The sequence below is a fragment of the Periplaneta americana genome, chromosome 7 (assembly GCF_040183065.1).
Source record: "Periplaneta americana isolate PAMFEO1 chromosome 7, P.americana_PAMFEO1_priV1, whole genome shotgun sequence".
NCBI classification, from domain to species: Eukaryota; Metazoa; Arthropoda; class Insecta; order Blattodea; family Blattidae; genus Periplaneta; species Periplaneta americana.
In genome coordinates, this window is record NC_091123.1 from 86,525,523 (window position 1) to 86,541,249 (window position 15,727).

Here is a 15,727-nt window from a genome sequence, read left to right on the forward strand (position 1 = left end):
TTCATTATTACCTGTAAATACTTTATGTGTGTAATGTAGAGGTGAAACTAAGACTAAAACATTCTATACAACTTTTTCTCAGAATCTTTAATTCCAGAGTTAACGCCATTTTTCGTGGAACTTGCGCTTCCAAACAAAGAAAGGATAACATACCAAATGTAAACTAATTATTACTTTCGTACAGTGCATTTGGACTTCAATACAAAAATAACCAAAGTCACTAAACCCGTATCCTCAGCAGTCCACTTATGCACGTTTTGTGAACTAAAACCAAACACAGTAAAGAATGTAAAGCAATTTCTTCTAGACTTTACACATTTGCACAATTCTTAGTGTAATGCTGTCCCTCAACTTGAAGACATACCTGTGCTGCCGCCTTAGTGATCTCTGAACGTTACACAGCCTGTTCAACTCATTATGAACAATTCCACACGCATGTTCAATGTTGTAGTACTTCTACGTTAGGTAGAGCAGAGGCATACACTAACAACTTCAGGCGGCCTCAAAGATAGAAGTCCAGAGGGTTCATGTCCGGTGATCTGGCTGGCCAAGGAGTTGGCCCTGCGCGGCCTATCCATTGATCTGGATACACAGCATTAAGATACGCCCTTACATTGTGGCAGTAATGCGCAGGAGCACCATTGTGCATAAACCATAAGTTCACTCGCGTTGCAAGAGGGATATCATGTAGCAGACCATGCAATTCGGGTTCCAAGAATACGCAGTAGATTTCCCCATTCAACCGCGGAGGTAGAACTCGAGGTCCGAGTAACTGATTTCCCACAATATCACACCAAATGTGTGGGAGAACAGTAATGCCTATGCAGTTACTACGACGTAGGTGCCATCTCCTGGAACTCTGGCATTAAAGGTTTTGAGAAAAAGTTGTATAGAACGTTTTAGTCTTGGTTTCACCTCTACAATACATACACAAAGTATTTACACGTAATAATGAATCACCCTGTATAGACTTTTAACACATATATCACTGATTACATTTCCAACTTCTTTATTGTGTTAATATTTATAATTTACCTTGCTTGACTAGTTTGACAAAGCTTTGGACAATGAAGCACAAGACTTCGAAACTAGTCAAGCAAGGTAAATCCTAAATATTAACACAGTAAAGAAATTGGAAATTTAATCAGTTAATGCTATGTTGATATCAGCAGTGACATATGTTCACGTTTGTAAAAGTTCGCAAAGAATCATAAGAGATCAGTGCACATATTCCTTTAACATAAGGCTCTATTATATGATTTCCTGCTTCATTAAAGATCCATCATGTCATAGCTTCCATGATAGTCAATCAATCGCTTTGTAATTTCTTTAATTGATAGCTCTCAAAGTCTAAGGAAAACATACAAACAAATTCGAAATGAAAATCTTTTTTGAAAAGTGAGAAAAAATACTAACTTCGATGTGATCTGTTCAGAATAGACATTTAACACCTTCAAAAATTGGTAAGCGCAAACTTTTTTATTTTTTACGTTAGATGGGTGTCAAAGCAAAAGAAATGCTGAGGAAGAATGGAAATTACTTTTAAAAGTGGTCGCTACTGAAAATCTTTACCGGTTTCCGAGTTATGGCGAGTTAAACAAAGGAGTGTTTTCATTTGGCAGAATACTCATGACTCCAGCTTCTGTCTATTGGAATCTCAACGAAAAATTCTTTCTTGAGCCATCTTATACTTTGACCTAAATAATTTTGTCCGTCTGGAGCTGTTCTAAATAGATTAATATCATCCACAGTGGTAAATCTCAAATGAGATGTCATGTTTTAATATCGAAGTAAGCCTACAGTAAACTTTATTCATGTCATGTTATCTGTCTGGAGATGGTGAATCTGCTATTGAAGTAACATATGGTGAATGGCTCTAATTGGTTCTTTCATCAGTGACGTCAACATAGTGTTAACTGTTTCTAGGACCTGGAGGGTTCGAAGTCTCTCTAATAAAGCAAATCACATCAGTTATTTAGCAATAGAGGTGACTGTAACATTGTTTTCTATCTTCGCCATTCCTGCTGTCAAGACTCATTCTTTTTGATTGAGAACAACATTCTATGTCGAGAATATTTCCCGTTTTATTTCACAGTTTGTAAAATTCTCCCTCAAATATTGTAATGACATTAGAAATCGGCAAGTTTTTAATTGTAGAAACTAATATCGACCTGTTTAGTTTGAAGAATACTGAAGCGTATTGCTAAGTGCGGAAATATCAAGAAAAAGGTTTCCAACAGTAAATTGAAGTTGGAATCATTTTGAAGACTAAGGCCGGGTGCACACAGAATCAGACGCGACACGGCGCGGCGCGACACTACGTTTTGCTTTACAACACCTCGCGACAGCTTAAAACTGTCTGCTCGCGACAACTGATTTGCTGGCTGTGGGATTGGGAAACGGGCCTAGGCTAGAAAATGGCGTCAATAAAAGAGGACTGTCTATATGAAAAATTCTATTGTATTTGCTTATTATTTCCTAAGGACACAAGCTCCTAAAAATCTATACGATTGAAAGAGTCTTAAAATTAAAATGTACTGCACAAACTCATTTTTTATGTTTATGACTACTTCACGACTCACGATGAAGAAAAATAATATATTAAATCAATAATGATGATAGTATAGAGCAGAGAATTAGACTTACTACAAATTACACTGGTCAACAGTCATTTTGCACCAGACATAAAACTAACAAATTCTTACTAATTTCGACCTCCTGAATTAATAAATAACAAGCAAAATGTTCCATCACTTCGGGTTTTCGAGATGCACAATATAATTAATTTTCTATGCATTTTATTTAAAAAATCACCGTATTTCGTGCGTAACTATTTTGTTTTACAAATGTGAAGACCCATTATGTGAAAACAATATTAGTATAAGTAGGGCACCATGTTAGAAGCACTTGTAGAAAGGGAAATTATTTTATTGTCCTTCTACGAGTCTATTTCGAGGGAGTGAAACAGGTTCGCGGTATAAATTCACTTGAGTTTACCTGATTTTACTTGAGATGTGCATTTCTTTCACGGTGAGCTTTAATTACATTACTGTAGTTTATATTTTGCAATATATCACCATGTCAAAACCACCGAACAACAAGTTACGAAGCGCCATAACAAGGCTAGCAGTTCACCACAAACTGTGCAGAAGATCAGAGTACCACGAACCTTCCCCCGAATGCGTGTGCAAACTGTGCTACGAAGTGTGTCCAAAATATCATTTTAGTAAATGTGTGAATAGAACGAAGTCACTAATGGAATATAGTAAAGAAAAGTAACTCATACCAAACTAAATTGCACGTTTGTGCGCACTTCTTTCTTATTAAAACCACTTCTAGAAGCGGAAATTGTTTTATTGCCCTTTTCGGTTCCATTTGGAGGGGAAGAAACAGGTTCGCCATATGAAAACGTTTCAGTTTACCAGGATATTTTTGTGGTGTTACTATTCTGTGTAAGACGTGTATTTCTTTAAAGTGTGCTTTAATGATAATATTCAAAGTACGAATGGTTTATATGTGCGAATTTGAAGGTTGTAGCATTGCTTTTTGGAATGCAATTAGGCTACACAAAATTTTGCTGCTTTCTGTACGAATTGGACAGTCGCGCTCGAGATATTTTATTTTTATTTTATTGGGTTATTTTACGACGCTTTTTCAACATCTGGGTTATTTAGCGTCTGAATGAAATGAAGGCGATAATGCCGATGAAATGAGTCCGGGGTCCAGCACCGAAAGTTACTCAGCATTTGCTCGTATTGAGTTGAGGGAAACCCCCGGAAAAAGCCTCAACCAGGTAACTTGCCCCGACCGGGATTCGAACCCGGGCCACCTGGTTTCGCTGCCAGACGCGCTGACCGTTACTCCACAGGTGTGGACTCGCGCTCGAGATAAGCATTATAAAACAAAACGACAATCACTAGAGCCAAGGAAGAAAAATATTATACATCAACCCCTTATACCTCAAAGCGAAGTAATTTTACCCCTTTTGCACAATAAGTTAGAGTTAATGAAGAATTTTGTTAAAGGGATAAATTATAAAACTGAAACATTTAAAAATATCCAGGAAAAATTTCCTGCTAATAATAATCCGTGGCGCTACACCCCGTGAAGAGCCCAGACCGACCAGCCGGCTGCTGGCCTCACGTCCACATGCCAAAACAGAGGTGGACGATCATCCAACTAGAATGGAGGTATCGTGTGGTTAGCACGATGAACCCCCCAGTCGTTATATCTGGCTTTCGCAACCGATTTTCGCTACCTATCGTAGCTTCCCAAGTGCATCACGATGCTAGGTGGGCACCGGTCCCATGCACTGGCCGAAATTTCATGAGAAAATTTCTTCCCCCATGAGGACTCGGACCAGCGCGCATTCCTTAACATTTCCTGCTATTAGTGATTCAAAAATAAAGGAGGGAGTTCTCAATGGACCACAAATTAGAGAAATAATGAAGGACAATCACTTCGAATCTTTGCAGGAAGGAAAAGAGACAGCCGTCTGGATAGCATTCAAGGAGGTTGAATTAATTTTCTGGATAACTGTAGAAGTGAGAACTATGAAGAACTAGTGAAAAATTTACTGTTGGCGTATTAAACTAGGGGTTGTAAAATTTCCCTGAAAATTCACTTCCTTCACTCACATCTTGACTTTTTTTTTCCCCCGAGAATTGTGCGATTTCAGTGATGAGCATGGTGAGCGCTTCCATCAAGAAATTTCAACTATGGAAAAAAGATACCAAGGACAATGGAGTACCAATATGCTAGCAGACTATTGTTGGACTTTAGCTCGTGATGTACCTGATGCCCAGTGTAAAAGAAAATGCAGAAAAAGAAAGCTGTAATCTTCTGAACAGTGAATATTTAGCCTTATTGTCATTATATAAAACAATATTTTGAATAAATATAAATTCCAACATTTCTCAAAAACCGTAACCAACAACTGTTTTTATTGTCTTATTCGTATTCAGGAGGCTCAAATTATATAGAAAACATATATCACATGCCTAGCGCAAAAAAAAAATGTTAACATTTGTTACGCAGTGTTATTATTATAAATTATTATTCACCTGGTGCTTTCATCTCATTTGCAATGTTTCACATATTTTTAGAAACCACATTATTGTCGTGATATTGTTTCAAAAATTGTACAGAACGTATCTTTCCTGTACTGAATCAACTAATTTATCCGCATCGAGCTCCATCATGAATAATGTGCACTACACAACAATAGTATTTTTTATAGATAAGGAAAGCGTGCAATCATAGCCACTACTAAGCATGCGCAGCACACTGCAGCTATCAGACTGTCTCCTCGCGACGAACTTCTAGCAGTCATTCGAAGTTGTCTCTTCGTGTCTCCTTGTGTCTCCTCGTGACTGTCGCGCCGCGTCTGATTCTGTGTGCATCGCATCATAAGAAATCAATGGGAGACAAGTACCACGAGACAAAATGTCGCGTCGCGCCACGCCGCGTCTGATTCTGTGTGCACCCGGCCTAAGACTACCATGAGCTGAAGAAATAGTATCTTGATTCCATTTCTGTCAGTTTTCAACAATAGAATTAACAAGATATTTAATTCCATCATTTTCATAAATGAACAGTTTCTACAGGACAACTTTGATATTGTCATCTAGTTGCTGGAACAAATGGAATTTTCTTCTTTATCTCAATTGTAAAGCTTTTGGTGTTGATTTTGAAAAAGAAAAGTTCCAAAACATGGCAAGATAGAAAAAATAACTTTACTTTCTGAATAAAAGATGCAGACTGGTAGAGAAAGATATTAAATTTGTGTGCTTAACCAGTTGCCTACCCAGGATTTGGTTTTGTGGAGGGCTTCAGATAATATAGGTACTGTACTTGTAATGTTAGTTACCTTCAGAGCACATAAGCTAAATTTAGTTTAAATGTTAATTTCATTTGTTACAAATATTTTCAATCTGCAAACACAAATATATGCTATGGAATAATATGAGCCTATTGAAAATGTTTACAGTAGCGTGCAAATTAATCCGAACAACGTAATTACTTATCCAAAAACACTCAAACGGGATAAAAAAGGATCTAAGACATACCTCGGTAATCTATGTGGCCTCCCTTGTTCCTAATAACAGCTCTGAGACGATTTGGCATGGATTCCACTAATTTCCCACAAATATTCTTCATTTCTTCATCGCGAAACCATACACCAATGAGGGCAGAAATCATCTTCTCCTTTGTAGAACAATCCATTTTTTGCATTCTTCTTTTGCAAATTGACCACAAGTTCTCAATGGGGTTGATGTCGGGTGAGTTGCCTGGCCAGGGGAGTACCTGAATTTTTTCTTCTTGTTGAAGAATTCTGTAGTTTTTCGAAACGTATGGCATGGTGCCAGGTCTTGTTGGAACACACCTCTGCCATCCGGAAATGATTTTTGCAGCTGGGGTACGATTCTGGTTTCCAATAAGTGAATATATTTGTCAGAATTCATCGTTCCCTTGATAGGTATTAATGCTCTAGGCCCTTCATGTGTAAAACAACCCCAAAACATTACTTTAGGGGGGTATTTGGGTGCTTGTTGGAGATGAGCTGCTGTTACTTTTTCGGATCCTTTCCGTACGTATGAAACACGGTGGCCGTGGACCTCGAAATGAGACTCATCGGAAAAAAGTACATTCTTCCAGTCATTCACTGTCCAGTGTTGATGTAATTTTGCCCACATTAAGCATTTTTTGCACATAACAGGGGTTAGCAGTTGCATCTTAATAGGCTTACGAGCCCTTCGTCCAGCTTCCAAAAGCCTATGCCACACTGTTGTGACGTGAATATTCGCCCCAGTGGTAGCCATTAACTCGCGGGTTAAGTCGACAGCAGTTAGTCTAGGATTTAATTTACTTTTCCTGACAATTAAACGATCATCTGCAGGTGAAGTCTTCCTTTTCCGGCCACAGTTTCCTTTTTTCTGGGGTGTGATGGATCCAGTCTCCCTGTATCGTTTTATGATCGAATTAATAGTAGCCTAATCCGATGTGACATTCTGCAGCAATTTGCCTCTGTGTCATAGAAGAATGCTCTGCTAATGTTATAATTTTAGACTGTTTTCGTGGAGTTGTATCCATTTGTGAAGACGACAGAATGTACATAGGATTGCAGTATTAAGTCTTCAACACAACTGAAATGCTTGTAAGTACAAAACGACAGGCAAAATGTCACATATTATAAAAAAAATAATAACGACAGACCTTCAACAATGGAATTACATGTACTACAGATGTCAATTAAAACGGTATGAGCAACTGTGAGGCCAACAATGACAGAAAATGTAAAAATATGTCGTGTTCAGATTAATTTGCACGCTACTGTAGATCTGCTCGTCTGCTAGTTGTTCTAAAGTCCATAAATTTCTTTTTAGAGTATATCAAACTTTAAACAATTGGGTCATGCAGAAAATCACATATATTTGAAGTACAAAATCAAAATGTTCTTGCACCCTCATAGCCACAGTATAATATCACTGCCATATTGAAAGCAGGTAACTTTATAGATATAATGTCTGGAAAGAAAAGTATCTATTGATTTAAGTATTGCTGATGGAAAGAGAACTGAGGTTTTAGAAAATAGGAAAAAACCTCAAGCCAATGATCGAAACATTCATACTATGTGGACGACTGTTACATGGTCATAGGGACTGTGGTGAGTTTGATATAACTAAACCCCAGCAGAGAATGAAGGAAATGTTATAGTTATTCTAAGAGCTCGAATAAATGCAGGAGACAGTGAGTTAAACTATTTTTCGAGGTGTAGTACAAATGCTACTGATGTAAGTTGGAATATTCAAAACCAAATCATAGAATCTATTGGCTACTAAACATAGTCCTTTGCATGAAATTATCGTACATTTGGCGCATGAGACACCCTGTTTTCGCATACAAACTATCGAAATTCATGTAATTCAGCAATTGAAAGAAAAATAGTTAGAGATGTGAACAGTGCAAGATGTTTCTCACAAGGGACACCTTTGACCTCGAATGATCTGAACCGCACGAAAACATATTTAGAATAACAATTGATCATAAACAAAAAAGTGGTGTGTGTCATTTCCATGCAAAACTCCGCACTTGTCTGCTAGCGCCATTAGACGGTGGCATATTGTAGCTGCACTAACCAGTGCTAATGGTATTGCTGCAGTACATATTTGTCCCTTGGAGTGTTCGCAAGCGGGTTACTGTGTATACTGTGTGCAGTGCAGTGATATCATGAAGAGAATTAATCCTACGAATGTGGTCCAAATATTAGGGGCAAAGGTGTGACGTGCTGAATATGGAAATGACATCGGGGCTGAGGATATGGAGTTCGCGGATATATTATATAACATAATAATTCAGAAATATAATGGGGATGACACGGAAATACGTGACATTATGCTGGATAGATATATTAATTTTGAAGGAGAGGAGGAACCTGAACCTGAAGGTGGCTGTTCAAGCAGTACACGACGTTCATCTCCAGAGCAACAGGAACAGTCAAGTCAAAGTGAGTACGAACTCTCTCCACCCAAAACGTCGAGGTCCAGTGTATTAGAAGATATTAATGACAGCGTACTAGAGAACATTTATGAAGACTATTACAATCGTGGCTTTAAATTCCTGTAGCAAACTAATGAAGCGCTATAAGTGCATTAAAAGTAAATCAAATTGCTCATTAATTCTAAATTTTATGTCTAACAAACGGCGAGCAGGAGCTCGTTTCAAAGGAAACAGACTGTCGCAATTACAAACTATAAGAGAGCATGTAATATCGCAATTTGATAGTGCAAGGAGGTATGGATCTACAGTTCATTATTGGCATCTGCAGATGTGGGCACTGGAAGCGGCTAAAATGGTTGGTTTGGACAATTTCAAAGCTTCCATTTCCTTTATCGGCCATCTCAAGCGTGAATATGGCATTCCATCCAGGCATATTACTACATTTGTCACACGTAAGGACATAGAAGACGATAATAGTATACGTCAGAAGGTACAACAGTTTGTGGAGGAAGTGAACATGTTTATAAGAGAGGAGGGTGTGGAGAAAGGTAATGTTTGGAACAGTGATCAGAGTCAATTCCAGTATGAAATGTCTTCAGCATCAACACTGTCCCACAGAGGAGAGACAACTGCAGCCAGTGTGTTGCAGTCTGCACATAGCTCTACCCACAGCTACACAATTGATGTGGCTTTAACAATGACAGGCAGACTAGCAAACAAGTTGTACATCTGTTTTCAAGAGACGCAAGGCACTTTCGGCCCAAATATTTCAAAGAAACTAGAAACAACCTGTCCACGAAACATTCATGTGGAGGAAAGCAAAAGTGGAAAAATGACTAAAAAACACATGAAACGTTTTCTAACTTCAGTCCTTGGCGAACATGTAACAAGTGAAAAGAGCCTATTGTTGTGTGATTCCTGGTCAGGTCATACAGATCGTACCTTTCTAGATGCAAGTTTTCCAAACAAAGATGTTATGCTGAAGATATTGCCACCGAAAACAACAAAATATTGCCAACCCCTTGATGTTTACTTCTTTCGATAATATAAGCTCTATATCAAAAGGATTACTGATTTTGTAAGACTACAATGTGTCAAACCACAAGTGAAGATACATGATCGTTATTTCATCATGAAACTTCACTCTGTGATTTACAATCAGTTTGCTTCACCTACATATAAGCCTATGTTGCAATATGCTTGACGAAAGCCAGGTTATGACATTGACATACCAACATCATCATTTGAAAATGTAATTAGTGTGGCTTTTGATATTGGTCTGCGAAAGTGATTTGGATGTGATAACGTGGCCTTTGTGAGGTGTGCACATTGTTCTCTTCCACTTTGTTTTAACCACTTCATCAAAATCCCGCATCTACACTTTGAGGACTAATATAAGCACTATCAAATGTGTGGTACTGCTGTATATGTGTGTTTTGCGCTATTATAAGTACTTTAAGCAGAGAGTTTTTGGTATTGTTGATTGAAAATACACTGACGTCATTGAATTACGTATAATTTCCCTCCTGTGGTATTGATATCTTGTTACTTGGTTTCTCTCTATTAAAATGTCACTTGAGGTAGAATGCAACGTTTTGCATGGAAATCACACACACCACTGTTTTGTTTATTGTTATTCTAAGCATGTTTTTGTGTGGTTTCGATCGTTCGAGGTGAAAGGTGTGCCTTGTCAGTTATTTCAGATGAGACTAGTGATGTGTCTTCTGTCGAACAATTTTCTCTTTCTGTATGCTATATAAGATATGATGGCTTGAGAGGGTACATTATATATATGAGACATTTTACAATTTATGCCTCTGGAGAATGTAAAAGGTGAAAGTTTAGCACAAACAATTGAATGTGCGAAAAGAGTGTAATATCAACACAGAATATGTAAGAGGTCAAGGGTACAACGAGGCTGCTGCCAGGTTCTCGTGCTAGTGACAGGAGCAGCGTTGCAAGTACTTTCAGTCAGAATATATAGCGCGCAGCAGTAAAAAAAATGCTAAATTATAAATATCACTAAGATATCACTTAAATCACGTGCAAAAATGAAAGCATGGGAACTTTGTTTGAGAATGAAAAATTCTTTCCATTTTACTGGAAATATACAATAAAAATCTGATTCTTGGAGGGCTTGGGCCAAGGTGACCAGACTTCCCGATTTGGCTGGGACAGTTTCGGTTTTCAGAGCCATGTCCCTTTGTCCCTGCCAGGTTCGGCCAGGGTGCTTGTATGTTCCGGTTTTCCCAAGTAAAATGAAATGAGCAGTGAGTTGAGGTTGTAAATGTAATTGCTTACCTTTCAACACTAGTGAATAGTTATGATTGTAGGCAGAGTTAGCATTAGGTTAAGCAATGGGTAACAAAACTCTGTCATGACTTAACAATGTATTCAATTACAAAAGTGAGTCAATAGTAAAATTCCTAGTATGTTAGATATACCAAATTATAAATATCATCCTGCATTTAATAATTTAATATGACATTATTGAATCAGCTTTACAAGTCATAAGATCATTCGCGTTTTCATGGCTCATAAGTTGATGCCCTTGTAACTGAAGAAGCACAGAGGAAGCAGGAAGCTGTTATGACCACATGTCTATTATTTTTTTTTTTGTATCTGATTGGCAGAATTATCTAGGGAGAGGGGAATTGCGGTACTTACGTATTTGGTCCCAGCTTCAACTCTGAGGAATATGGTTACTTTAATTGAGACTCCTTACCCTCCCCCCTCGTGGGTGTGCCACTGTGCTTAACAGTGCATAAATGTGGCAGCATCACATTGGTCACGAATCTGTGGTTGGAAACTCCTATGTTGCCCTGCCATGACTAAGGCACCATCGTAAGTTTGGGCAATTAAATTTCACTCGCAGCCAAAATTGTGTATTACCTCAATAGGATGGTAAAAGAAACAATTGGCAGATCGATCGGAACTCATGTCCGAAAATTGCAAGAAACCTTTCCTTAGTTTTACATTTCCATCTTTAGACAATGACGAAATATTGATGGCATTTCATATTATTTCATTGTAATATCAGAAGTTTCGTCAAGAATCAATACAAAAAAAAGTGAAATTAAGAGAAACTTATGTGCAACCTTTTATATGAGGCACTCTGTACAGCAGAGATCGGCAAAATATAATCGTGATTGCTAGCAAGAGTGATGTCGCAGGAGCAGCGCAGTAAACTGTCTTTGCTCCATTCCCTCCCTTCCATTCAACTCCCCTCCAACTCCAGTACATAGTCATCTATCAGTGGCGGGTTACCTGCTTAGATTTTAGGTTGCTTCTTTCTCAAAACTTTCAACATCTGTTCGGAAATGTGTGTTTAAGGAAGAATGGGAGGAACAGTATTTGTTGTGCACATTGTGACAATGTAGATGCCTCTTGTGTTCTAAAATTATAATAGGCACTTATAAATCAAACATCAAGCGACATTATGACATGTCAAAATGATTATCACGAGATTGTAGGTAAGAGTGAACATTTCTAATATAATTTTAAATGGAAATGTGCACGGTAGAAAATAAGCATAAAGGTAATTTCCTTTTCATAGGCTGACAGAGCGAAGCAATTAAAAATAAAAGTTAAATTCAAATAACAGTTCCGGTACTAGAATATGGTGAAACAAGATATGAGTCAAAGGGAACTCCATGCAAGTTATGTAATTGCTTTGGAAATAGCAAAATCATTAAAGTGCTATAAACATGCCTGCATAAGGTTGCTAACATAATTTGTCCTGAATAATCTGATGTTTTTAACATCCACACAGACAATACAGAGGAGGATAAGGGATATTGAAATACTAGCTGAACGAGAAATAATTCAAAGGTACATCAATCTGTGGTCTATTCTCTCGCTTCAGGTGGAAACACAGATAAGATTGATACAGTAGAACTGGTAATGTTCACCTGCGGAGTTACGAATGATCTCTCTGTATAAGAATATTTGTTCAATGTCATTGCACTTAAAGGAAATACATAAGGAAAAAGTTATTCCAAGTATAAAGAAAATATATAGAACAAATTAATCAGAACATAAAGCAACTTGTATCTCTAGTAACACATGGGACTCGAAATACGATTTTAAAAAAAGTCTACTAGGTGTACTAACGTGTTATTTAAGAGAGCTGGAAATAAGTGAGAACATGAAATGTTGCCATTGTATAACACACCAGACTAGCTTCGATTTATTTAAAATGCTCTAGAAAAATATCTATAGTTCTATCTTAAGGTACGGTCACACGTCGCTACTTTTGCAGCGATGCAGTACAAAAAACTGCGCAACTCTTGTACTGCGACGTGTGAACAACAGTGCAACCCGAAAAGTAGCGGCTGCCAAACCTGCTGCCCACTACTTTTCCATGCTGCGTGCAGCTTAAAAGTAGCGATGTGTGAACAGGGTTCTCAGGGTTGCAGCCGCAGCATTTTTTTTATCAGTTTTTTTTTTAACTTTTGCTGCGGTTGCAACCAGTGTTACCACCCAAATGTGCCAATGATACTTTTATTGTTTGGATATATTTTAATGTTAAATGTGATGAAAATAAATTATTTCTAACAGTTATTAAATACACAACACAGTCTGAGCATAATTGCTGGCGATATAATTCAGTTTTTAAATTTTCCGTAGTATAGTTCCAAACAGGAAGGTTGCCAACATTGATTACGTGAATATACTGTTGGTTATCATTTAAGTATATAGGCGTTTTTAAAAGCTTTATAGTAAAAATAATGTCAATTTCTGAATACTAGATACGACAGAAAAGCAAATAATAGATAAGGAAGCTTTCGCATGAGTTTCTTAATAATGCGAACATAACCACAAAATGTATATTGAGAAGTCAACACGGAGATGGAAACCTGCAGCATGACTGCGGGTGCAAAAGTAGCGCCTTGTGTGTGAACAGACTCGCAACCTCCAGTTACAACTTTTGCAGCACTCGGGTTGCGCAGCACGAAAAGTAGCGTGCAGCGTGCTACTTTTGGCTTATGTGTGAACACGACACGCAACTTTTGCAGCTGCAGTACAAAAGTTGCGCTGCAAAAGTAGCCATGTGTGACCGTACCTTTAGGTCGCCTGTCACTATCGTACATAGCTACGTTTGGCTGTACATTCTGTATATTTCCGAACAATTGTTTTCTGAATGATAAGTTGCAAAATCTAAACAAAGATTGTGACTAACAGACGAAACTTTTCAAGTTGTATTAAGAGTGGCAAATTCTGATGTATTTTCCTAGATTGTTGTGGCACAGTAAAAATTAAGATGAGATAAAATATAATTTGTCCAGCTATAAATCATTATTGTGTAGTCAGTCATATTGATATTACATTATATGTGTTGCGGCTTGCGTCCAGTGGTGTCATCACGAGTACCAATGACTGCTGTACAGCATCAGTTTGAATATTGAACAGTGTTGCATGTTACATTACAAAATCAAAAACGTAATAATCCCGTACACCTACAGAACTTCCAAAAATGCACCATTGTAATTGTAACAGCAATATTGCTACCCAAAATAGACCATTTAAGATAAAGTTTCACCAGAATCTATTCTTTGATTTCTGCCTCGCACCATTCTGGTAAAATGTTATTTGATGAAACGAGTCTAAGCATAGCACACATGTTATCATCGGACAAATTGACCATTAATCTCGGCTTAGTTAGTTTCTTCAATAAAAAAAAAAAATATATTTCATGTATGTATGTGCTACTGAAAATCAATAATTGCACAACAAATTTGCGAATATTCGGTTTCTGTTCAGGGTTTAAAGAACTGTTAAAGCTACGGAACTACTAGTGATTTTACTTGTTTTTGAATAGTGTAGTATGTGAAAAGTCAATTATTTCCATCTGCAACTATAGTGGCAAATTTTCTGGATTTACAGGCTGAGGGAACAGAAGGGCTGTAATTTGAATTGGATCCTTTCCACTTAATGTCTCTGATTACTGTTTTTCTTAATACTCATACAGTCTTCACATATTAACCGCATTAAATCTCCTTTTTTTTTACTGAATGCAGACTTTATCTCCATGGTGAATGCTAAATGTACACTCCTTCCTCATACTAACCAGGCTACTGAAGCTTAATATACTCCTATTATAAGAAGATTAAGAAGAATATGAGATATTTAGTCCAGTGATATCTTTTCTCTATAATTATTACTGTTTTTTTTATAGGACAATGGCAACGACATCTGCTACCAGGTTCAGCAGTGGACTTCTGTAAGTAATTATTCAGTATTCATAGATCATAGTGTATATTGCTTACATACTGTCCATAATAGTTATATGACTGACTTTTCATATGAAAAGCAATCATTGAAAAATATTTTTGAAAATAGATTTACTTTTTTATAACAGAGGTGTTTATATCAGTTTCGGATTATATACCTTACTTTAAGAACTCTTATTTTGCTCTATCCATACAAAAGTTTCTATGAGTTTTTGTCTCCTTTTATACACCTTCCTTAGTTCATAATCATTCATTGGCAAATTCTCTTTAAAAATTTGTTGTTTGAGCATGAGTTATTTGATTTTTTTTAATGAAAAGCCATGTCCCAGGAGAACTCATAAAATATCTCCATTGTTCTCAAATATAAAAATAAAGATTAGAAGAAAGAATTTTTCTTATGCCTAATATTCAAACGCACCATACATAGTACATCCAGTAAAAAATTTTAAATGTGCTGCCACAATCAAGATATGTTTCAAGACTACATTGGAAATTCCATCTTAATAGGATATCTCACCGATAATCACCATTGTCATCATGGTCATCATCATCGTTCACAATAATTTTAGTGGCTGTGACCCGTTGTCTGTTAAATGTTTGTCTATTATTAAAATTCCTTGAAATGCCATTTTGTTAGGATAGACATTTTCTATTGTGATACTTTGTCTCCCTGCACTAATCCTTTCCCACTGTGAATACTAAGAAAAGTTTGGCAGACTTCCATGCCAGTCTGGAGGCGTGACCCATTTGTCTGTTTTTAAAATTCCTTCAAATGCCATTTTGTTCATCATCATCATCATCTGTGGTCATACAGCCCTTTTAGTTTAGCCTTGACCTCCTTAAGAATTGCCGCCCAATCTTCCCTCTCTAGGGCTCTCCATCTCCATCTCTTAATTCCTGCTTTAACTAGATCATCCTGAACATCATCCAACCATCGTAGTTTAGGTCTTCCTGCTCTTCTTTTACCACTTAGTGTGGCATCTAGTAATCTTTTA

At 37.2% G+C, this 15,727-nt stretch overlaps 1 protein-coding gene across 3 annotated transcripts in view; it reads left to right on the plus strand.

The window, feature by feature from the left end:
• LOC138703255 (uncharacterized) overlaps positions 1-15,727 on the plus strand; it is a 60,197-nt gene that overhangs the window by 29,120 nt on the left and 15,350 nt on the right. For all 3 annotated transcript variants that reach the window (XM_069830990.1, XM_069830989.1, XM_069830992.1), the window contains one exon: positions 14,678-14,722. In XM_069830990.1, coding sequence (XP_069687091.1) covers positions 14,678-14,722 — 45 coding nt within the window. The remainder of the gene's footprint in view (positions 1-14,677; positions 14,723-15,727) is intronic.